This window comes from Mobula hypostoma, chromosome 2, assembly GCF_963921235.1.
Source record: "Mobula hypostoma chromosome 2, sMobHyp1.1, whole genome shotgun sequence".
Taxonomy (NCBI): Eukaryota; Metazoa; Chordata; class Chondrichthyes; order Myliobatiformes; family Myliobatidae; genus Mobula; species Mobula hypostoma.
In genome coordinates, this window is record NC_086098.1 from 236,616,157 (window position 1) to 236,640,492 (window position 24,336).

At 51.0% G+C, this 24,336-nt stretch overlaps 1 protein-coding gene across 1 annotated transcript in view; it reads left to right on the forward strand.

Moving 5' to 3' along the window:
• The window catches only part of LOC134337113 (insulin receptor-related protein-like), a 41,790-nt gene that overhangs the window by 11,700 nt on the left and 5,754 nt on the right, over positions 1-24,336 (forward strand). The window contains exons 4-16 of the mRNA XM_063031969.1: positions 785-927; positions 1,413-1,557; positions 6,750-6,964; positions 7,519-7,645; positions 10,711-10,949; positions 11,770-11,937; positions 12,682-12,880; positions 15,981-16,279; positions 17,677-17,813; positions 18,228-18,390; positions 20,130-20,238; positions 23,044-23,111; positions 23,852-24,081. Coding sequence (XP_062888039.1) covers positions 785-927; positions 1,413-1,557; positions 6,750-6,964; positions 7,519-7,645; positions 10,711-10,949; positions 11,770-11,937; positions 12,682-12,880; positions 15,981-16,279; positions 17,677-17,813; positions 18,228-18,390; positions 20,130-20,238; positions 23,044-23,111; positions 23,852-24,081 — 2,242 coding nt within the window. The remainder of the gene's footprint in view (positions 1-784; positions 928-1,412; positions 1,558-6,749; positions 6,965-7,518; positions 7,646-10,710; positions 10,950-11,769; positions 11,938-12,681; positions 12,881-15,980; positions 16,280-17,676; positions 17,814-18,227; positions 18,391-20,129; positions 20,239-23,043; positions 23,112-23,851; positions 24,082-24,336) is intronic.

The window sequence follows — 24,336 nt, forward strand, 5'->3', positions numbered from 1 at the left end:
GCTTGGTTCGATATATTCAGTGTAGTGATGTTTACGGTAAATATTCCTGGATCCGACCGCCGTGCCTTTCGCTGCGACATACAAGCTACGCTGCAGGAACGAAGCAGGTCTGGCAGGATCTATGGGTCACAGCTTGAAACGCCGACTGTTTATTTCCCTCCATAGCTGCTACCCACCGAAGTTTGTGAGTGTTGCTCCAGGCTTTCGGCATCTGCGCAATCTACCACGTGTGCATGTCTGTCGCTGTGTTCTAGATCCAGGGTATCACCCTCTCTCGCTACTTTCCCTTCTGCGATGACACTACATATCTCTCTCGGACACCCTCACTCTCCGTATCTCTCTAATCTCACCACTTTCACTGTCTCCCTTCCCCTCCCTGCCACAACCTCCATTTCCTCATCTGCTATGTTCTCTCTCACCTCTCTTCATCCGACATCCGCTCCCACTCTGTTACTGCTCTCTCCTCCCTCCCGCTCTCTCTTCCTCACCCGTGTTATACCTCCCTCATCTTTACTTCACCTCATCTCAGCCTCCCTTCTACTCCATACCCTCTCACCCACACGCTCCTTTTCTCTCTTCCTCACCTTCCGTCCCTCCTTCTCTAGCCCTCCCCACTACCTCCTTCCCCGCTCTCTGTCTCCCTCTCCCCTCCCGTCTCCTCTCTTTCTCTCACCTCCTCCTCTCCACCTGCCCTTTCCGTCTCCACCTTCGTTTCTGCCCCTCTCCTCCCCCCTCCCCTCTCTCTGTCTGTTTCTGTCTGTCTAACGCACCCTTCTCTCCGCAGCTTGGGTTGCAGCAAGTGCCTGGGACACTGCCCCAAACATTGCCACGTGGGCACCAAGACCATCGACTCTCTGGCTGCCGCCCAGCAGCTATCCGAGTGCACCGTCGTCGAGGGCAACCTCATCATCAACATCCGCGGAGGCAGTGAGTGCCAAGGATTCCTCACCTAGGGGGTGGTGGGGGTGGGGAGTGCTCCCTCACGGTGTGGGAGGTGGAGGGAGACTCCCCTCCCCCCTTGGGGTGTGCTACTTCACAGTGCAGGAGTTGAGGGGAGATCCCTCGCAGATTGTGCTCCCTCACGGTGGTCATTAACAACAGCCACCCCCTAACACTCCCCCCGATTAGTGGAGTGTGGAATCCCAAGGGTCCGCAGTCCCGAATCCCTACTTCCTATCCTGGAGCAGGTGGGCGTTCTACTGTCTGTGAGGTGGAGGATGGTGGGGAAAGGAGACAGCGGGGTCCTGCAGTATAACTCCGGTCCGCACGGGGTGTTCCTGAGGCGGTGACTGATGTGGTCGGGGTGAGCCCAGGGTTGGGAACGGAAGTCCTGAGAGAATGAGGCTGGAACGACAACCCCCCCTCCCCCGCAACCCTGCGCCTCCCCCTGACTAAATGTTGCCTCCCCGTAGACGACCTTGCAGTGAAGCTGGAGGCTAGCCTGGGTCTCATCGAAACCATCACCGGCTTCCTGAAGATCAAACACTCCTTCGCACTGGTCTCACTCTCCTTCTTCGCCAACCTCAAGCTGATCCGCGGGGATTCGATGGTCGATGGGTAGGTCGTCCAGAGGGTTGGAGGATACTGAGGTCAAGGGTCAACCCCTCTTCCTTTCCTGCTCCCTCAGAGGCTATGTCATGCTGTGGCGTGTGTGTGTGTCGGGGTGGGGGGCAGTGGGGGAAGAGAGAGAGAGAGCGTTAGCAAGCCGACGTCTCTGCAGTGTGGTGAATCTCTGCGTATCGACTGCACGTATGAGTACATGTGTAATGAAGCTATGTGTCAGTATTAGTGCGTGCCTTTAAACCCAACTGGTCCATGCCGATCACAGCGTCTTCCTGCTAGTCCCAGTTGCCCATATTTAGCCCAAGACCCTCCAAACCCCACCCTATCCATACCTATCCAAATACCCCTTAAATGTTGCAATTGTAACCACACTGACCCTTCCTCTGGAAGCTTATCCCAGATTCTCACTACCTCTGTATAATGAAGTCTCTTTTAAATCTCTCCCCTCTGTCTTTTATCCGTGCCCTCTCGTTTTGTATTCACTAACTCTGAAGGAAAGACAATGAGCATCCATCTGATCCATACAAATCATGATTTTATAAACTTCTATAAGGTCACCTGTAATTCACCTGTGCTCCGAGGAATAGCGATCTAACGTGGCGAACCCCTCCCTATAACTCTAATCGAAGCAGCATCCTCGAAAATCTCTTCTGCGCTCTCTCCAGCTTGACAAGGTCTTTCCTGTAACAGGGTGAACAAAACTCTATACAGTACTCTAAGTGCGACCTCATCTTAAGATATAGAAGCAGAATTAGATCTGTTCATAGACGGACCCGCTGTAGAAAACCTCCTCTCTACATCAACTCCATCCAGGCCTTTCAATATTCCATAGGTTTAAATGAAATCCCCCACCCCCATTCTCCCAGCCTCCCGCGAGTACTGGCCCAGAGCCATCAAATACTCCTCAAACATCAGCCATTTTACTCATGGAGTCATTCTCGTGAACTTCCTGTGGACTCTTTCCAATGCCAGTACATCTATTTTTATATAAGGGGTCCAAAACTGCTCATGAATCTTATAAAGGCTCAGCATTACATCCTTGCTATTCTAGTCCTCTCGAAATGAATGCGAACATTGCCCTTGCCTCCCTTACTACCGACCCAAACTGCAAATCAACCTTTAGGGAATTCTCCCCGAGGTCTCCCAAATCCCCTTGCACCTCGGCTTTTTGAAGTTTCAAAAATCCGTTCAGAAAATAGGCTACGCCTTTACTCCTTCTACTAAAGTGCATGACCATACACTGCCCCACGCTATATTCCATCTGCCATTCCTTTGCCCATTCTCCGAATACTGTATGTCTAAATACTGTACCTCCGCACTCTCTCTGCTTCCTCAACACTACCTGCTCCTCCACCTAGTATCTTCAAACTTTGCCACAAAAACATCAATTCCGTCATCCAACTCATTGAAATTTAACGTGAAAAGCAGCGGTCCCAACACCGAATTAGAATGAGAATCAAAATCAGGTTTAATATCACTGGCATATGTCGTGAAATGTATTAACTTAGCGGCAGCAGTACAATGTGATACGTGATAACATAGAAACAAATAAATTAGTAAACCGATTATAGTATGTGTATGTATACACACACACACACACACACACACACACACATATATATATAATAGCTAAATGAAAAATAGTGCAAATACAGAAATAATTTTAAATAGTGAGGTAGTATTTATGGGTTCCATGTCTTTTAGAAATTGGATGGCAGAGGGGAAGAAGCTGTTCCTGAATAGTTGAGGATGAACCGACCACTGCAAATCACCGGCAGCCACCCAGAACTAGCCCCTTTATTCCCACTCTTTGCTTCCTGCCAGTCAGCTAATCTTTTATCCAAGCTAGCAACTTTCCTGTAACGCCACGGGCTCTTGATCTTGTTAAGTAGCCTCATGTGTGGTACCTTGTCAAAGACCTTCTGAACACCACTGATTTACTGTCCATCAAATACTTCCAACAGATTTGTCAGGCAAGATTTCTCTTTAAGGAAACCATGCTGACGTTGGCCTACTTTATCACGTGCTTCCAAGTACCCCGAAACATCATCCTTAATAATGGACTCCAACATCTTCCCAGTCACTGAAGTCAGGCTAACTGGCCTATAATTTCTTTTCTTCTGCCTCAGTCTCTTCTTAAAGAGTAGAATAATACTTGCAATTTTCCAGCCCTCCGGAACCATTCCAGAACCTAGTGATTCTTGAAAGATTATTACTAATGCCTCCACAATGTTTTCAGCTCCCTCTTTTAGATCACTGGGGTGTATTCGCTCTGATCCAGCTGACTTATGTACGTCCAGACATTTCAGCTTCCCAAGCACTTCTCCTTAGTAATAGCAGCTGAACACACTCCTGGACCGACGCTCTCGCATTTCTTGCATTCTGTCGTTTTCCATAGTGAAGACTGACGCAAAATTCTTCTTAAGTTCATCCGCCATTTCCTTGTCCCTCAGTACTACCTCTCCAGCGGTCCGATATTCTCTTTCGCCTCTCCATTACTCTTTATATTATCTGAAAAAAAAACTTTGGCGTCCTCTCTTATATTGCTGGCTAGCTTAACTTTGACTCGTATAACTGCAAATTAATGGCCCCACTCCTAAACTCGATGGCCTGACTGGTGAAGGCCAGCATACTGAATGTCTTCTTCGTCGCCCTGTTTATTTGCACAGTTCACTGCATTCAGTTCAGCATTGAGTTATGGAGATGGGCTGAGAAGTACAAAATGGATTTCAACATAAGTGTGAGGTGACACTCAAACCAGGGTAGGACTTGTGCGCTGAATGGTAGGGAACAGGAGTGAGGGACCTGGGAGTGCAAGCAGACAGTAAACTATACGAAAAACAAAAGATTTGTCAGACATGACCTTCCACAGACAAAACCATGCTGACTAATCCTGATCAGACCTCGACTATCCAAGTCAAGGCAGATCTTATCCCTGGGGTCAGACTCACCGCTCTGTAGTTCCCTGGCCTGTCAGTGCTATCCTTCTTGAACAATGGAACAACATTGGTTAGTAAGTTTGGAGATGACACCACAATACAATTGCATAGTAGACGATGAAAAAGGTTATCAGAAATTAACAGGTGGATCTTAATCAGCTGAGTCGGTTGGCCAAGGAATAGCACTTCGTATTTGATTTGGATAAATGCGAGGTGTTGCATTTTGGAAATTAGCTTCCAGGTAGGACCTTCAGAGTGAACAGCAGCGTGCCGGGGAGTGTTGTGGAACAGAGGGACTTTGAATCTCCCTCAATGTAGAGTCATACTATAGGCAGACAAGGTGGTGAAGAATACTTTTGGCATGTTGGCCTTTATTCGTCAGAGCATTGAGTATAAAATTTGAGAGGTCACGGTGTGGTTTTACAGGACAGTGGAGAGGCGGCACTTGGAGTATTATATTGCGTTTTGATCACACTGCTGAAGGAACGCTGTTATTAAACTTGAAACACAACAAAATACTACCAGGGCTTCAGGGAACCGAGTTATAGGGACTTTATTCCTTAGAGTGCAGGACACTGAGAAGTGATCTTGAAGAGGTGACCATGAGGGGCAGAGATAAGATGAATGCGCTCAGCCTTTTCCCCAGCATTGGGGAATCAAGTACTAGATTTACGATGAGAGGGAAATGATTAAAGAGGAATTTGAGTGCACCTTTCTATACATCCATTAGGGTTAGGGTAGTGTGCATGTTGTGTCGAGAGGCCTAGCGAGAATGGTAAGGGCCCAAGTGCTGGAGTGTCCGAGACTAGAATCGAGACCCGAGTTCTAGACTACGAAGGGAACAGGGTTCTTAACTAGATGCTGGACGAGAATCTAAACGGGACAGAAATCCTAATCACAGTCGCAGACTGAACCAAAAAAAAAAAATGAGTTGACGATTGAGCACCGAACCTCGGTTCAGGTGCTCTTTAAATATCCAAGTTTTGGTGCTAAAACATGGCAGCCCATTAGCGGGGTCGGACAGAATCTTTAAAGGCACCACGCTAGCTATCATTGTCCGGAGAATTGGAGCGTCTAAACCCCGGAGGCTGGCGCGGTTGGAATGAACTGTCAGAGGCAATATAATAACAACATTTAAAAGACAGTTGGACAGACAGGTAGATAGTAAATGTTAAGAAAGTTACTGTCCAATTCGGGAAATTGGGACCTCTTGGTCAGCATGGGCCAATTGGGCCCGTTCCGGCTATGTGACTGCACGAATCTAAAGGGTTGACTTATTCTTTTTTTGTGTGTCTTGTGTTCTGTTCATATGTAAAATGCGTGTGTGCATTTATACATTCCGGCCCGTTTGTGCGCTGTGTGAGCACGCTTTGTGTGTGGCTACCTCCAGTGTGTTTGTGTGTATGTGGTGTGACTAAGCATTGCATACGTACGTATGCAAAGTTTATGACTGTGGAGTGTTTGCGTTGTATGTGTATATTTGGGTGGTGAGTGTACGATCTGCATGCGGTGTACTTACTAGCTTCATGTGTATGTATATCCAATCCCACACTGTGTGTACATGACAAGTGTATATGTATGATAGTAAGAGTGTGCATGTAATAGATATGCGTGTGTTTGTTCATTCTCTGTGTTCTGTCTGCGTATCATGTGTGTTTGCTCACACGGAGAGTTTATGAATGGTGTTTTGCTATGTTGGCATAGTATATGTATTCACTGACTGCGTCTATATGAAAGCGCGCGCGCGCGTGTGTGTGTGTGTGTGTGTGTGTATATACCACATATACATGTGTGCGTTTGGTCTGTGAGTAGCTGGGGAGTGTACGTGCACATGCGTGATATATCACAGGGAGGGAGTGTGAGGTGGCAGCGTACGAGCGTACGTGTTTGAACACTGTGTATACTCTGCGAGGTACACAGGTGCCTTGTGTGCGCATGTATGTAGGGTGAGCATATAGAGGCGTAACCCTAGGGACCTATTCCCACTGTTAAGGTCACAGATTCTGGCCGAGGGGGAGTCGGTGGAAGGAGGGGAACGGGTGGGAAGTAGTGGATACTCTGTGGAAGGGGCCGTGCTACCGCAAGGGGAGGAGGTTAGGCCGTGTAGGGGTGTAGAGCGCGGAAGAGGCGGCGTTGGGGTGATAATCGGGGAGTGGGTGGTGGTGGGATAGGATACAATCGATGGGTGCAGGGATTGGTGTTGATTAGGGAGAGACTGTGACAGGGTCTGTGCCCCCGCCCTCTCAGGAACTACACGCTATACGTGCTGGACAACCAGAACCTACGGCAGCTGTGGAACTGGAATCACCACCGTCTCTCCATTCCGGTCGGGCGAGTTTACTTCGCCTTCAACCCCAAGCTCTGCTTGTCGGAAATCTACCGCATGGAGGAGGTGACTGGCACCAAGGGCCGCCAGAACAAGGCGGAGATCAACCCGCGCACCAACGGAGACCGAGTCTCCTGTGAGTCCGCCAAATGCGAGCGTCTCGGAAACCCCCACCCTTTCACTCCCCCTTCCTCGGAACGACCCGACTACGTAGCACCTTTCGCCCCCAATTCTTACCACTCCTCAACTTACCCCACACAGCACTCCTTCGTCACTCTCCCCTGTCGCTTTCAAATGACCACACCACCCGTCACACATTCCAGGGGTCAGACACAGAGTGAAGCTTCCTCCACATTATCGCATCACCCCTCCCCGGGCTTAGACACAGAGTGAATATTCCTCTACACTGTCCCATCACACACAGCCCGGGGTCAGACACAGAGTGAGCTCTCTCCACACTGTCCGATCACACACCCCCGGGTTCAGACACAAGGTAAAGCTTCCTGTACACCGTCCCATTACCACCCCCAACTCCGCCGTCTGACACTTGAGTGAAGGCTCCTCTATACTGCCCCACCACACACTCCTGGAGTCAGACACAGGGTGAAGCTCCCTCTGTAAATCGCCCACTTCTTGGGGCGGGTAGCTGTGTGGTGTCCACCCGGCTGAGCTGGCTGTCTTTTTGCGCAGGTAAGAGCCACGTGCTGAAGTTCATCTCCAACACCACCTACACCGACCGCATCCAGCTGACCTGGGAACGGTACCAGCCCCACAACTTCCAGGACCTCATCAGCTTCATCGTCTATTACAAGGACGCGTGAGTGCGGGGGGACGGGGAGGAGCAGGCCTTGATCGTATAACGGAAAGCAGTACAGCACGCCACAGGCTCTTCGGCCCGTGTGTCTGTGCTGACCATGATGCCCAATTAGACTAATGCCATCTACGTGCATGCATCATGTATCCCTCCACTCCCTGCCCGCTCACGGGTCCTTCTAAGCGTCCTGCTGTCTTATCTGTTTCCACGATCTCCTCTGGCAGTCCACCACTTTGTGTAAAACTGCCCCATAAATCTGCTTTAAACATTCTCTCTCTCTCTCTCAGTTTAAAGCTATGCCCTCTAGTTTTTGAGTCATAGTCACAAAATGCTGGAGGAACTCAGCAGGTCAGGCAGCATCTGTGGAGGGGAATGGAGAGTTGATGTTTCGGGCCAAAGCCCTTTATCAGGAAGAGTGAAGAAGTTAGAATAAAGAGGTGGCTGAGGAGAAGGAGGACAAAATAGAAAGTGAAAGGTGAAGCTAAGTGAGGTGAAAGGTAGGTGGGTGGGAGACGGGAGTGAAGTGAGAAGCTGGGGGTAATAGGTGGAAAAGGTATCTTTAGCTTTGAGATTTCCATCCTAGAGTAAAGAGTCTGGCGGTTTGACCATCTACTCTATCTATACCCCTCATAACTGTATGAGCTTCTATCAGATCTCCCTTCAGCCTCCAACACCCCAGAAAAAATAATCGAAGTTTTTGTCTTACCTGTTCTTGTAGCTGATGCCTTCTAATTCAGGAAGCACCCTGGTAAACATCTTCCGCACTTTCCCCAAATCCAGTAATGGGGCGATGAGAACTACATGCAGTAAACCAAGTGCGCTGACTAAAGTTCTACACAGCTGAATCGCGACTTCCCAACTTTTATACTTAATTCACTGACCAATGCTAATACGCCGCCTTTACCATCTTATCCACCTGATGTCACTTCCAGAGAGCTGTGGACCCAAAATCCCGAATTCCCTCCGGACATAAATGGTATTACAAAAGTACTAAATTCGAAGTAAATGGATTACCAATATACAAACACACACACACACACACACACACACACACACACACACATACATATATATATCTGTATATCTATCTATCAATCTATTTTTATATTTATATATATATATATATATATATATATATATATATATATAAGCATATACAACCCTGAGATGTTGTTTATAATAGTAATAATAATTTTTATTATATTATTATTGTTGCTGTTATTATTAATATTATTATTATATTTTTAATTTTTTCCCCTCAACTCAAACTGGTAAAACCTGAGGTACGGCCGTAGCCCAGCACATTCATTTTTTAATTGCTGGGGGCTTTCAGACTATACTTGTGGTGTAGTTGTGGTGGAGGCCTAATTGTTTAATGCCTTTGTGTAGTGCCTTTGAGATGATACATATTACTATTAGGAAAATGTATACACTGTTCACGTTCTATAGTTGTTCAATTTCCTCTTTTAGTTCAGCATATTCCTGGTGTTTTGATTTCTATATATTATGTGTGTTTGGAATGGTTATACCTATTAAGTAAGTTGCTATTTCTTGTTTATCCTGTAATATTATATCCGGACGGTTATTAAGGAGTGTCCTATCTGTAATAGTCGTAATAGGATCTGACGCTAAAGCTGGACCACGTATATATTAGTAGTAAGTAAGGCGTCTTTTATGAGTTTGTGTTTTGAAGCAAGATTTTGGTGAACGTTTGCCGCTTGATTGTCCCCTTGTAAGGAATCAAAATGAGTTAAACTGCTGCATGATGCTGCAATTTGTTAGATAGTTTCTGGTTTCTCTTGTCATTTTCTGCATTTATCGTTTTGAATTTTTGTCTTCTATTATATAAATATTTTTTGATATTTTTGTGTTAATTACCTGTTCCTGTATCACCACAAGGAGCCCTTCTGATTCTAGGAAGAGATCTCCAAATCTGAAGCAGTGGTTCAACGCTTCTTTGTCGACATCAGATCATGGGGATGTCTTCCATGGAGGCTCATTATCTTCCACTGGCTAACTTTTTCTTCTGTAGTGACAATTTCTTCATTTTTCTGGGTTGTGCTTTCATTTATGATTACTGCTCTGTGCTTATTAGAATTGTATATGCTCACGTGGAGTGTTGACTTAGGGATGAATTAGAATCAGATTTACTGTCATTGACAAAAGTCATGAAACTTCTTGCGGCAGCAGTGCAGTGCAGGCATAGCAGTGTACTAATGTTGCAATGAAAATAAATAAACAGATAAGAAATAAATACATACATATATATATATATAAGTTATATGAAATATATATATATAAATAATGTGAAAGAAGGATAGCGAGGTAGTGTTCCTAGATTCATGAACCATTCAGAAATCCGATTACAGGGGGGAAGAAACTGTTGCTAAAACTTTGAGTGTGGGTCTTCTGCACCACCTCCTTGATGGTAGCAATGAGAGGAGGGCATGTCTGAGTGGCGAGGGTCCTTAATGATGGATGTTGCCTTCATGGGCACTGCCTATTGAAGATGACCTTGATGGTAAGACGGATCGTTTCCATGGTAAAGCTGGTTGAGTCTACAACCCTCAGCAGCATTTTCCGATGCTGTGCAGAAAAGGCTCCATACTAGGCGGTACTAGAAGCGGTCAGAATGCTCTCCACAAAGCAGCTGTAGTAATTTGCCGGAGCCTTTGATGACATACCAAATCCCCTAATGAGGTATAGCCGCGGATGTGCCTTCTTCATGATTACATCAACACGCTGGGCCCAGGACAGATCCTCCCAGATGTTGACACGCAGAAACTTGAAGCTGCTCACCCTTTCCTCCGCTATCCCTTTGATATGGACTGGTGCGTGTTCTCCCCAGTTCCCCTTCCCGAAGTACAAGTCCACGGCTCCACGGAAGTAGATATAGGTAGATATGGTGGGACAGAAGGAGCCTCTGGACCCACTGGGGAAGGAAGGTCCTCTCCGTGTGAACAATCCGGCCCCACTGTACCCTCGCTGCGGACCCACCCTCTGTACCCCCGCTGCGGCCCCACTGTACCCCCGCTGCGGACCCACCCTCTGCTCTCTCGGTTTTGCAGCCCTTACCAGAACGTGACTGAGTACTTTGGACAGGACGCTTGTGTGCCCAACAGTTGGTCCATGGTGGACGTGGACCACCCTCTCAACAAGGAGCACTATCCCGAGGTGATGCTACATAACCTGAAGCCCTGGACTCAGTACGCCATCTTCGTCCGCGCCATCACACTCACCGTCTCTGAGACCAGCCACAGCCATGGCGCCAAGAGCCAGCTGGTCTACATCCGCACAAAGGCGGCCGGTAACACACCTGGGCCGGGGGAGTTGGGGGCGAGAGGTTCCAGAATGGGTGGGGGTGTATCCCATAGACGGGACGGGAGACTTCTAATGTGTTTAGAGAGCACCAGGTATCCAATGGCAGCAGGGTGGGGCGATGATGGTGGTTCAGTGGGGAATGGGAATGGGAATGGGGAGAGAGGGCGTAGGGGTAGGTGCCGGGGTTGGGTAGGAATGGGGGGAAAATATGGGGGAAAGGTGGGTTGGTCGGATAGGATTCGCAGTGTGGATGGGTCGGGACGGAGTGAATGGATGAAGGTTGATTGCGTGGATGTAGGAGGGAAGGGAAGTAGGTGAGGTAGTAGTTTGGTGGGAAATGGGGGAGAGGGTGCGGAAGGGGGGATTATTGGATAGGAGATGGTGGTGCACCTACGTATGGAGGAGGTTGCTGGTGAAAGTCATGTGAGTGAGGGGATGGGTTGGGTGGAGAAGGGGAAGAATAGCTTGGTAGGAGGTCGGTGTGTGGATTGGCAGGAAGAGGGTGGTGATGTTTGTGTGGGAGAGCAGGTGAGGGTGTGGGCGGGTGTGGGAGGGGACGGCGCGGGTGTGGATAGGGATGGAACGGTTGGGTCAGGTGAGAGTGGTGGATGTGAGAGGGAGGGGAGAGCGTGGGTAGGAGTGAAGTGGGGATGATCAGGGGAGTGGATTGCGGGTGGTGTTGGTGTGGATGGGAAGTGTGGGTGAAGACGGGATGAGTGTGGTGTGTGTGTGTGGGGGTGGGGTGGTGAAGGGGCCACATCGGCGGCATGAGTGGACGCCGCTGATGCCTCTCCGTGTGTTGGCAGCTCCCACCGTGCCGCAGGACGTGGTCTCCATGTCGAATTCATCCTCACAGCTGATCGTGAAGTGGAAGCCGCCGATCCAGCGAAATGGGAACCTTACCTACTACCTGGTGGTGTGGCAGCAACAGCCCGAGGACGGGGAGCTCTTCACTAATGACTACTGCCACAAGGGTAAACCCCCACCCTCCCCTCCCCGTCCGCCTATCCTCATCCCTCACTTCTCTCTCCATCTCCACCCTTCCCATCCTCCCCCACACCTTATCCCCTTCCTCCACTCCCTCTCCCTCTCACACCCCTACCCTTCTCTCCTCTGTCTCTTACACTCCCCCTCCATTCTTCCCCCTCCAGTCCACGCCCACGCTACCTATCCCCCCACTGCAATACCCCTCCCTTCCATTCAACTTCCATGCACACCCCTACTCTTTCCTACCCCGTCACACCCCTTCCCTTCACTCCACTTCACCTCCCACTCACAACCCTCCACTCACCCATCCCCAAACTATCCTCCCTCTCCTACCTATAACCCTCGCCTCGGCCGGACACTATCCACCCTTTCACCCCCTCTCCCAGCCTCTCCACTCCCTTCCCCTCTGCATTTTCCTCCTCCGTACACTCCCATCTGCCTTTTCCTCCTCTTCCCCATCACCACCCCAACATCCCCACTCTCTTCCTCTTCCAACCCCTATTCACATACCCCCTTACCCACCACTCCTCCCTCCATCCACACCACAATCCCTTCTCATTCCCCTCTCTATCCATACTCTTCCCCCTCATCCTAACCCTCTCTCCGCACCCTCTCCTTTACCTTCTTCGCAGCCTTGCAACAAACTCCCCATCACTCCCCATTCTTTGGCAATCCCTGACCCTCGCCAGTGACCCTTGGCATTGAACGCTGATCGTCCACGTTCACCACAGGGATGAAGCTGCCGACCAGCGTGGTGGCCAGCGCCCCCGATGACTACGACCACGACGGCTCCAATGATTCTAGGCCAGAGAGCGGCGAACATTGCTGCCAGTGTCCGAAAACACAGGAGCAGTTGGAGCAGGAGGCCGAGGAAACCTCCTTCCGCAAGAAGTTCGAGAACTTCCTCTATAACTCCATCTTCGTCCTCAGGTAACAGGCCCACGTCCAGCTGGCCACTGCAAGGCGCCCAGCCCCAGCAGATGTACATACACAGCCGCGTTCACAAGCGGCCTTTCACGACACCGTCGGGTTCGGACTGAGAGTAGCTACACTAACCCCCTCTGAATCTTAACTAGGAGTCTTCTAGGAGTGCGTAACGGGACGGTGTGAAGGAAACTTCATTCTGTGATAATCCTGGGAGTGTGTGATGGGATAGTGTAGTAGAGGGGACCTCACTCAGTGTCTGATACCAGGAGTAGGTGATGAGACAATGATGAGGAACTTTCACTCTGTGTCTTCTCCCTCTGTGTCTTTTCCCCCCTATATCTTTTTCCCAGGAATATGTGATGGGACAGTGTAGACGGAGCTTCACTCTTTAGTTCGACCCCCGGGAGTAGGTGATGACACCCTGTGTGTGACCCAGGGAGAATGTGATGTCATGGTGTGAAGAGAGATTCTCTCTGTGTCTGACCCCGGGGATAAGTGATGGAACAGTACAGAGGGACTGTTACCAACTGACCCTTGAATCCTGAATAGAAATGACAGGGGGTGTATGGGTGGGGGTGAGGGAGTGAATGTTTTTTTTGTCGGCACTGGGTGGGGAAAGGCTGTATTATCAGACTCACTGGGTGGGGATGTGGTTGGGAAGCGGGGTGATCCACCGCCCTCGGGGAGGCATTGCCGGTCACCGGGTGTGTTGAGGAACCCGTTACTAACTGGACTCCCTTCATCTTACAGAAAACCCAAGACAGTGCAAGGCATGAAGCTCAGGTAAGGGAGAATCCCTCGCGATCCACGATGAGGTCGGTGAGGGTCACCCAGGCTGTGCTCCAGGTGGGGCAGGGGAGGATGGACCAGCAGTTTGTGAGGTGCTGCCCCCACCCCCTACTCTGATTTTTCGTGCCCTCCGTATGGAGTTGGAGCTCCCAGCCCATGCCGAAGGTTCCATCTTCGCTTGGAACAGTTGCGGCCCATAGATTCCTTTCATCATTGGATTATTTTTACTTGTCGCATGCACATCGAAACATACAATGATATGTGTCGTTTGCGTGACGATCAACACAGTCAGTCACCATGATCCCGGTTCCCCCGTAGCACACCCACAACTCACTAACGCTAACTCGCATCCGGAGGAAAACCACGCGGTCACGGAGAGAACGTACAAACTCCTCACGAGCAGTTAATCGGGAATTGAATCCCGATCGTTGGCGCTGTAAGGCGTTGCGTTACCATCTCGCACTCCTCTCGAATCAGTGGGACACTGGAGCCACAGAACGCACAGTACAAGAACAGGCTACTCGGCCCAGCGCCCCGATATTGGCTGTGGCAGCCCACTGCAGTCCCAGGAACCTGCAGACTGTCTTTGTAAAGCTTTTGGCTACATCAGTGGGGAGGAACCATCCCCTCCTTCCCATCCTTATTCCCACATGGGATTTGCAGGGAACAATTAACAACGCTGGATCAGTCAGTGTCAGAGGGGTGACCGACTTTACCCTTGCAACTCACAGCTAATAGTGTATCTCACACACAGGAAAATGATTCTCGGGGTTGTATATGGTAACCTATGTGTACGTTGGTAATAAACTTACTTCGAGCTTTGAACTTCAGGCTCGAGTGAGCTACAATAACTTATGCCGATAAAAGCAGGATCATTTCCACACTAAAGAACAGCGTGTTGGGGGAGAGATGTGTAATTCACCGATGGAGGGTAGTCACTTCAGTTTGGACGCAAACACCTCGTTAGAGTATGAGATATTGGGCAGGAGGGTTCCACCTACCATCAAGGATCCTACCTGGGCCAATCTCACAGAATCTTTTGAGAAAGTTACCAAGAAGGTTGTTGAAGTTGACTACATGGACTTTAGCAAGGCTTTTGACAAAGTCCCGCATAGGAGGTTGGTCCAGAAGGTTGTCACTCAGAATTGGCTTCGCACGAGAAACCAGACAGTGGTGGTTGATAGTTGCCTGTCTGACTGGAGGTGTGTGACTAGTGGTGTGCCGCAGGTATTGGTGCTGGGTATGTTGCTCTCTATCACCTATATTAATAATTTATATGATAATATAGAAAGAATCAGCAAATTTGCGGACGACAGCAAAATTAGGAGCGTAATCGACTGCGAGGAAAGCTATCAAAACTTGCAGCGGGATCTTAACCAACAGGGAAAGTAGACTGAAAAATGACAGATATAACTTAATGCAGACAAGTGGGAGGTTTTGCACTTTGAGAAGACAAACCAGGGTAGAACTTCTACAATGAGCAGTAGGACAGTAAGAAGTGCGGTAGAATAGATGGATCTGGGAATACAAAGCATTGAAAATGGTCTCACTGGTCTCACGCTTAGAGAGCTTTTGGCAGATTGACTTCATAAATCAATGTATTTAGTACAGGAATTGTAATGTTACGTTGAATTCGTGCAAAATGTTGGTGAAGTCAAATGTTGAGTATTGTATGAAGTTCTGGTCGCCTACCTTCAGAGGAGATATCAATAAATTTGAAAGAGTACAGAGGAAATTTGCAAGGATATTTCTGGGTCTTGAGGACCTGAATTAGAGGGAAAGGTCTTTATTCCCTGGGGCACAGAAACATGAGAGGAGATCCTATAGTGGTCTTCAAAATTGATAGGTATAGATAGGGTGAATGGATGAAGACTTCCCTCCTTCAGGCTAGGTGACACGAAACTAGGGGTCATGGGTTTAGGGGGAAATGAAACATTTAAGGGGAACCTGAGGGGGAACTTCTTCATTCAGAGGGAGAGTGTGAAACGATCTGCAAACAGAATTGGGGCATACAAGTTCAATTGTAACGTTTAAGAGAAGTTTGGAAAGGTACATAGATGCGAGGGGTAAGGAGGTCTATGGTCAAGTAGCAGAATGAAGACCAGGTTTGCATGGGCTAGATGGACCGGAGGGCCTCTTTCTGTGCTCTATGACTATAATTACATATGATTTCTGTTCTGGGTGTTGTTTGAACATACGTGCCAGTAGTGTACGGTATTAATTGCACCTGCCACTGCCCTACCCATGCATAGGACACCCACTTCCCCCTGAGCGGACCCGAGAGTGACCGGCTACCTTGCTTTGCTTTCTTCAGGCCGCTGCGGCGACGAAGAGATGCCCAGAGCTTATGGAACGGGACGGTGTCCACAGTCAATGTCTCGCTGTCAGAAGCCGGCCTAAACCTAACGGCGGGCAACGGTTCGGGAGCCGAGGGGAAATCGCGGACCGACTTCCCGTACTTCGAGGACAAGGTGTTCAACAGGGAGCGGATCGTCATTTCGAACCTGCGGCACTTCACCGAGTACCGTATCAACATCCACGTGTGCAACCACGCCGCCCATAAGGTGGGCTGTAGCGCTGCCACCTTCGCCTTCGCTCGTACCATGCCCAAGGGTGAGTGACCCCTCCCCCACCTGAATGCACACCCATTCACCATGACCACCCACCCCAACCTTCAGCATGCCCAAAGGCGAGTGAGCGCACTCCCACCCCGATCAGCCCTCCCCACACTAACCACGCCCCACGAACAATCCACCAGCACCCTGATCAACCTACCCCCACTCTGAACACCTGCCCCCACGCTGACACCCATGTGCACTCTGACTACTGCGCCCTACGAGTAACCCACCCCCATTCTGATCTCCCACTCACCTCACCCAGCTACCGTGCCCCCCAACTAACCCATCCCTCAGACTGACCACCGCCCAAATCTACTTGCGGAAGAGTGAGTGAGGACTGTCCTACCTGCCAACTCCACACCCTCCCACTACACCCGACACCTTACCTTACCCCAGCATACACTCATTCACCGGAGACACCCAACACGCCACTCACACCACATACACCCGAAACAGACAATACCCAGCCCTCATCCCAAATACTCACTCAATGCCCTTGAACAGAAAAAAAAATGTAGCGGGTACGACCCAGTCCATTTCTCGTAAAGCTCTCCCCACCATTGAGCACATCTACACGGAGCACTCTTGCAGAAAGGTAGCATGCATTATCAGAGGCCCTCACCATCCCAGGCCACGCTCCCTTCTCGCTGCTGCCGTCAGGAAGGAGGTACAAGAACTTCAGGGTTCCTCAGCTAACAGGCCCTTGAACCAGAGGAGATAACTTCATCCAGCTTCACTCACAGCTAACACGGCACTGTTCTCATAACCTGTCGACTAACTTTCGAGGACTCTTCTTCTCATGCTGTCCATATTTATTGTTAATCCAACCATCTATCTATCTTTGCACTGTTCGTTGTCTTTTGCATCTTGGTAGTCTGTCCGTCCTGTTTGGTGAGGTCGTTTATTAATTCTACTGTGTTTCTTGGATTTACTGTGTATGTCCGCAAGAAAACAAATCTCGGGGTTGTATATGTTGATATGTATGTACAGTAATTTGATAATACAGATACTTTAATTCCTCTCATCTATCCACCCGAAACACCCAACACGCCACCCTCACTCCACAAACCCACCCACATGATGACCACCGAAACACAGAGCACTAATTTCAAGCCATCTACCCACCCGTACTCTCTAACCGCCCACCTCACTGCACCCACCCACAAGACATCTATTCACCCCACCTCACCCAAACCACCCGCCAATGTAAAACATGCAGCGCCCTTCCCTACCACCCCAACCCCAACCCCAATGACCGCCCTATCCGAACTTCCCCAACATGCCCAAGCCAGCCTCCAAAGGTTTCTGCCCCGTTCACTTCCCGCCCCGTGGCTGGGTAGTGCGCACGGTTACCCCAACCCTCGTAACGCCTGCTGCCGCTCTCTGGCGCAGCTCAAGCCGACGACATCGTGGGGAACGTGACGTGGGAGCTGGTGAGCGCGGACACGGTGTTACTGCGGTGGCCCGAACCATCGGACCCCAACGGGCTCATCCTCAAGTACGAGATCAAATACAGCCGGGACAACGAGGTGAGGACCGCGGCTCCAGTCCTACCCCCATAATCACCCTCCGGTACCCACACCCAACCCCTCCTATTCCCTGTAAACCCTCCGACACCTACACCTCTCCTGGTCTCTGTAACCACCCCCCCCCCGCTCCGCCTCCTACACCCTTCCCTGTCTCTGTGTCATATTCCCTCCCCTTACACCCTTCTCCGTGTTAATAACCCCCTCCGCACCTACACCCCTCCCCGTCTCTGTGTCATCTTCCCTCCCCTTACACCCTTCTCTGTGTTAATAACCCCCTTCGCACCTACACCCCTCTCCGTCTCTCCGATCACTACACAACTCCCTACCTCTGTCACTCCGTCTCTGACTTCTGGTGTCCCTCTCCCCCACCGGCTGTTGTTGCTGACTGCCGTCTACCACCCCCCACTTCCACAGGAGTTCCACCAGTGCGTGCCCCGCCATGTGTACCAGCGGTACGGAGGGGCGCGGATCAGCCGGTTACAGCCGGGGAATCACACGGCCACAGTGCACACCACCTCGCTGGCCGGCAACGGCTCATGGACCGAGCCCATCACCTTCTACATCCCCGCCCTGCCCAGTGAGTACCGCGCCGGTCCGGGCACCGGCTGCTTCGTCCCGCGGTGCGGGAGGGGATGAGATATGATGGACGGAGGGGTATAAACAGATGGGGGAGGAAGAGAAGGATTGTGATAGGGTGGGGAGGTAGGAGAGGGGTGTGAGACAGTAGCGGTAATGGGGGAGAAGTGTAATAGGGTGGGGATGGGCGAGGGGGCTGTGGTGCGATGGGGAGGAAACGTGTGATGCAGCGGGGGTGGGGTGACACGGTGGGGACGGGAGGAGGGGGGTATGATGCAGTGGTGAGAGAGGGAAAGGGAGTGATATAATGCGGGGGGAGGGGAGGGTTTGTGATAGGATGGGACAAGGGGTTGAGTGCCCCCGGTGGTACTAGGATACGGTCCAGAAGGTGGAGTGTGGGTGTGATGCGCTGGAGGGAGTGGGCGAGGGGTTTGTGGGAGGGACGAGAGGGATGTGATACGGTGGGGGAGGGTGAAGAGGGATGTGCTATTGTTGGGGAGGGAGGGGAGGGGTGTAGTATAGTGGGGAGGGTGACAGGGTGTTACACGGTGCAGGGGAAGGAGAGGGGTGTGATGGAATTAGGCGGGGAGAAGGGGGTGTTGTAGGTGTAATACAGTGGGGGAGGGAGAAAGGAGGCGTGATACAGTGGGGGAAGTGCGGTTAGGGGGGGTGACACGATACTGATCGGGGAGAGTAGGTGTGATACAGTGCTGGGGGCGGTGAATCTCAGATGGGGGGGTTGTGAAATGGTGGGGTAAGGTTGTGATACAGGAAGAAGACACAAAGAGACCGGAGACTGAGAGGAGGGAGGGGAGATATGCATGGATGGGAAGAGAGTGAGATAGAGGGAAGAGAGTGAGATAGAGGGAAAACGCCATGGCGGTCAGCGCGACACTAATACAGGTCGGGCCGTCAGAGTTTGGAGTTAATTTCCCGCGCCGTCTGTAAGGAGTTTGTACGTCCTTCCTGCGACCGCGAGAGTTTCCACCTTGTGCTTCACTTTCCTCCCATAGTCCAGAGACGACCGGTTAGTAGGTTAATTTGGTCATTGTAAGTTGTTCTGTGATTAGGCTGGTGGGCTGCTGGGCGGCGCACTTCCGCGCTGTATTTCTGAAGAAAATAACATACTGGCAGAAGGGGGCAGGACCGAAAGCGGGAGAGTTACGCTGGGTCGACTGTGTGTGGTCAAGGGGACGGTAGGACAGGAACTGAGGGACAGTACTGGGGGGTGGGAAAGGGAGTCTCAGAGGAAGAGTGTTGTACTGAGGGGAGGTGCCAGTGAGGGCCCGAGAGAGGGAGCGTGATAGTGAGGGGCGAGTGGGTGGATGATGGTGAGGCTGGCTGAGTTGAAGGGCAGGTGGAAAGTGAGGGAGGGTGATGGTGAGGTTTGAAATGAGTAGGAGGGGGAGGGTGATGGTGAGGTTGGGGGTGACTTGGAGGGGGGAGTGTGATAGTGGGGTGAGTTGAAGGGGAGGGTGAAGGTGAGGGTGGGATTGAGTAGGAGGGGGTGATGGTGAAGGTGCGGTGAGTTGGAGAGTAGGGGAAGATGAGGGTGGAGATGAATTGAAGGGGGGTTGAGGGTGGGATTGAGTTGGAGGAGGGGGAAGGTTGTTGGAGGTGGAGGCGTGATAGTGAGGATGGGGTGAGTTGGAGGGGGAGGGTGATAGTGGGGTGAATGGAAGGGGAGGGGAAAGTAAGGGTGGGTGAGTTGAAGGTGTCTGACCCTCTGCTCCTCCCCAGTTGAGCAGAAGTACGAAGATTTCTTGACGGTACTGACCCTGATGCCTGTGGCCGTACTGATCGCCGTCCTCCTTCTGGCCCTCGTCGTTTACATCTACAACAAGAAGAGGTGAACGGGACCGTTCTAGCCCCAGAGGGGTCACCCACCTTCCTGACACACTCCCATCCACAACCAGGACCCACACCTCCACCTGCAATCAGGACCCCCGTCAACAACCGTGATTCAATTCCCACCCACAGCCGTGATCCGCACAATCAGGAACCCCGCCCTCCCAAACACGGGAACTCCACTCTCCCGCCGCAACCCCACACACACTCTGCGTCCCCACCTAGAGCCGGGACCCCTATCCTCTCAGCACATTCACATCCACAACCAGGACCTTTACACAGAGCTGGGAATCCGACACTCCCAGCACACCCCCACTCACAACAGGGAGCCCAAACTCCCGGCACACCCACACCCACAACCAGCATCCCCACCCACAACCGGGAACTGTACCCAAAGTGGGAACCCGCCCCTTCCTAGCACAGCCCCACCCACAGCTGGAAACCTCTAATCCCAAGCAGGAGGACCCCTGCCCTCACCGCACACCTCCTTCCTAAACCGTGATCTACATCACCTACTGGGACCTTCACTTTCCCTACCCGCCTCCCTCTTCAGCCTAAACTGACTCTTTGAGGGAAAGTCACGCTGTGGTAGTGCCATTGCGCAGGGAGCCCTATGCGGGAAGGCCGATGAGGAGGTATCTCTGCGCAGTTGGAGGGGCGATGAGAAGGGAGAGGTTTCCGTCCTGTGGGAGGTGCGGTGAGAAGGGATCTTCGTGTTGTGGGGGCCAGTGCGGAGAGATAGAGTGGTGCTAGAAAGTTTGTTCGTCCTGTAGAAATTTTCTCTGTTTCTGCATAAATGGTGAGAAGGCAGGGGAGTGGGACTAAATGGGAGAATGGATCAGCTCATGATAAAATGGCGGAGCAGACCCGATGGGCAGAACGGCCGACTTCTGCTCCTTTGTCTTATGGTCTTATGGACTAAATATAACCTAAAATGTGATCAAGTCCATGTAACTTCTAAAACTAGAGAAAGAGAACACAATTAAATAAATAACACAAAAACATTATACTTGTTCATTTATTTATTGAGAACAATGATCCAATATTACATGATATTGTCCGGAAAAGTACGTGAACCTTTGCTTTCAGTAACTGGTGTGACCTTTTGTACAGCAATAACTTCAAATAAACGTTACCAGTAACTGTTGATCAGTGCTGCACATTGGCTTGGATGAATTCAGGTCCTTCCACAACATTTCCATAGGATTAGGGTCAGGAGTTTGACTCTGCCATTCCAAAGCACGAATTTTCTTCTTTTTAAACATTTCTCTTGTTGATTCACGCTTGTCTTTGGGATCAGTGTTTTTTTTATTAAGCTTCAGGTGACGAACCGCTTCCCTGACATTCTCCTGTGAAATGTCTTGATACAATTTTGAATTCGTTGTTTCCTCAACGACAGCAAGCTGTCCAGGCTCTAAGGCAGCAAAGCAGCCCCGAACCATAGCTCCTTCCACAATTCTTCACAGTTGAGATGAGTTTTTGGTGTTGGTGTGCAGTGCCTTTTTCCCTCCAAACTTAGCAACGTGCAGTTCTGTCAAAAAGTTCAACTTTTGTCTCGTCTGTCCGCAGAACATTTCCCCAGAAGCGTTGTGGAACACACAGGGGGCCTTTTGCAAGCTTGAGGCGTACAATGATGTTTTTTGTTGGAGAGCAGTGGTTTCCTCCGTAGTGTCCTTCCATAAGCACCATTCTTGTTCAGTGTTTCTCTTATAGTGGACACATGAACAAAGACTTTAGCAAGTTCTCGAGATTTCTACTGGTCTTTTGCTGTTACCCTTGGGTTCTTTTTCATCTCCTCCAGCACCGCACGTCGTGCTCTTGGTGTGATCTTTGTAGGATGCCCACTCCTAGGGAGAGGAGCAACAGTACTGAGTTTTCTCTATTTGTAGACAATTTCTCTTATTGTTTACTGATGAACACACAGGTCCTTAGAAATGGTCTTGTCGCTTTTACCAGCTTCATGCATCTCTACAATTCTTCCTCCAAGGTCTTTTGAAAGTTCTTTTGATCGAGACATGGTACACAAACAGATCTTTCTCGAGAAGAGCAGGCTCTGCCAGTAAGCTGACTTTTTTTTATCGGGCAGGGCCCCTCCGCAACCCACCCCTCCAATCTCATCTCATTGATTGGACACCTGACACCAAATAGCTTTTGTAGAAGGCATTTTTCCAGAGGCTCACAGACTTTTTCCAGCAAATACATGTAATATTGGATCTTTTTTTCTCAATAAATAAATGAACAAGCATAATTTTTAGTGTTATTTAATTGGGTTCTCTTTATCTAGTTGTAGGACTTAGGTGAAGATCTGATCACATTTTTGTGCAGAAACATAGAAAATTCTACAGGGTGCACCAAGTTGCTAGCACCACTGTATCCGCGCTGTAGGAGGTGTATGAGGGGCAGAGGAGGGATTTCTATGCTGTAGGAGGGGCGGTGATGATGGATCTCCGCCTTGTGCTGCGGTATGGAAGAATCTCTGAGCTGTGGGAGGGGCGCAAAGGGAGGGTCTCCACTTTGTGAGTGGGGAGTGAGGAGGGATCTCTGCGCTGTAGGGGGGGGCGAGGAGGGATCTCTGCGCTGTGGGGGGTTGAGGAGGGATCTCTGCGCTGTGGGGGGGGGTGAGGAGGGATCTCTGCGCTGTGGGAGGGGCGGTTGCGGTCAGTTAGGGGGGACCTCCGTGCTCTGTAACTGACCTCTCTTTGGTGGACAGGTCTACCCTGCCTTTCCGTGGTGGATAGTATTAATCACACCCTCCTCACTCCTGTGGCTTAAAGCACTCCCCGTCTCTTTCTCTCCCCTTCCACAGGATTAACGGATTCCTCAACGGCACCCTATATATGTCAGTGAACCCTGAGTACTTCAACGCGGCCGACAGTGAGTGAGAGCGCAGCTCGGTCGAGAACCGGCCGGCGGGGTGGTACGGTGACCGGTGACCCCAGCCAAACCCTCTGCGCAGTTCGGGGCTGAAGGGGTTAATCCCCAGGACTGGCTCAGTGGTTTCAGAGCGGATGGAGAGGCAGAGATTCTTGATGGGATGGGGAGGGAGGGGTGGGCAGAGGGCCGGAGAGGAAGCACCCCCTCCGCTGGCGTCCGATGCTGGATGGACGGATGGAAATTCACCCCCAGCCCTAGGGGAAAAGGGGGTCAACTCACCGTCAATAGTGGGGGAGGGGCTATCGTTACTCAAGGGTGGGGAGAGGCGGGAATGAGATGGTACAGTGGGGATCGGGGTGGGTGTGGGGAGTCGGGGAGTAGGGAGACGGGAGAAAGATTTACAAGAGGGGCCGGTGTGGAGCAGAAGCCCCGGTGCCCCGCACAAGAGCTGGGCTGTCCGCCTCCAAGTTCACTCCCATCCCTCCCACTTTAAAACGTCTCTCTCGCTCCTCCCTGGTGAAACCTGTCCCACACCCTCCCTCATATGTAACCTGTGCGCCCTCCCTCTTCCCTCTCTCCCTCACCCTGCGTATCTTGACCCCAACCTCCTCTCTCTCTTTGTCCCTCACGCTGGCATAACCTGACCTCCCTCTTCACCCTGTACTTGTTCTCCGGGTGTGCTCCGGTCTCCCTCACCCTGTCCCCGGTGTAACGGGTGCCCTTCCCTTAACTCTTGGCAGTGTACGTGGCGGACGAGTGGGAAGTCCCGCGGGAGACCATTACCATTATTAAGGAGTTGGGCCAGGGATCCTTCGGCATGGTGTACGAGGGGATCGCCCGGCTGGCGACGACGGGCCAGGCCGAGACCCGCGTGGCGCTGAAGACGGTCAACGAGTCGGCAAGCAGGCGGGAGCGCATCGAGTTCCTCAAGGAGGCGTCCGTGATGAAGGCCTTCGACTGCTACCACGTGGTAACACTGCTAGTCCGTGTGTCCGGCCGGCCGGGCTCACGGGGTGGGGGGGGGGCGGTCCTATCCACGCGCCCCTCAGCACTCAGACTCCGTGTGAGGAGGCGGGCGCGGGGATTAGTGTCAGCACAGACTAGTGAGCATAGGGGGACTCGTCCAACCCTGTGTGAGCTTGTCTGTGTGTGTGTGGGGGGGGGGGACGGGGGGGAACGCATATACGCATATACGTGTGTGTGTGTGTGTGTGTGTGTGTGTATG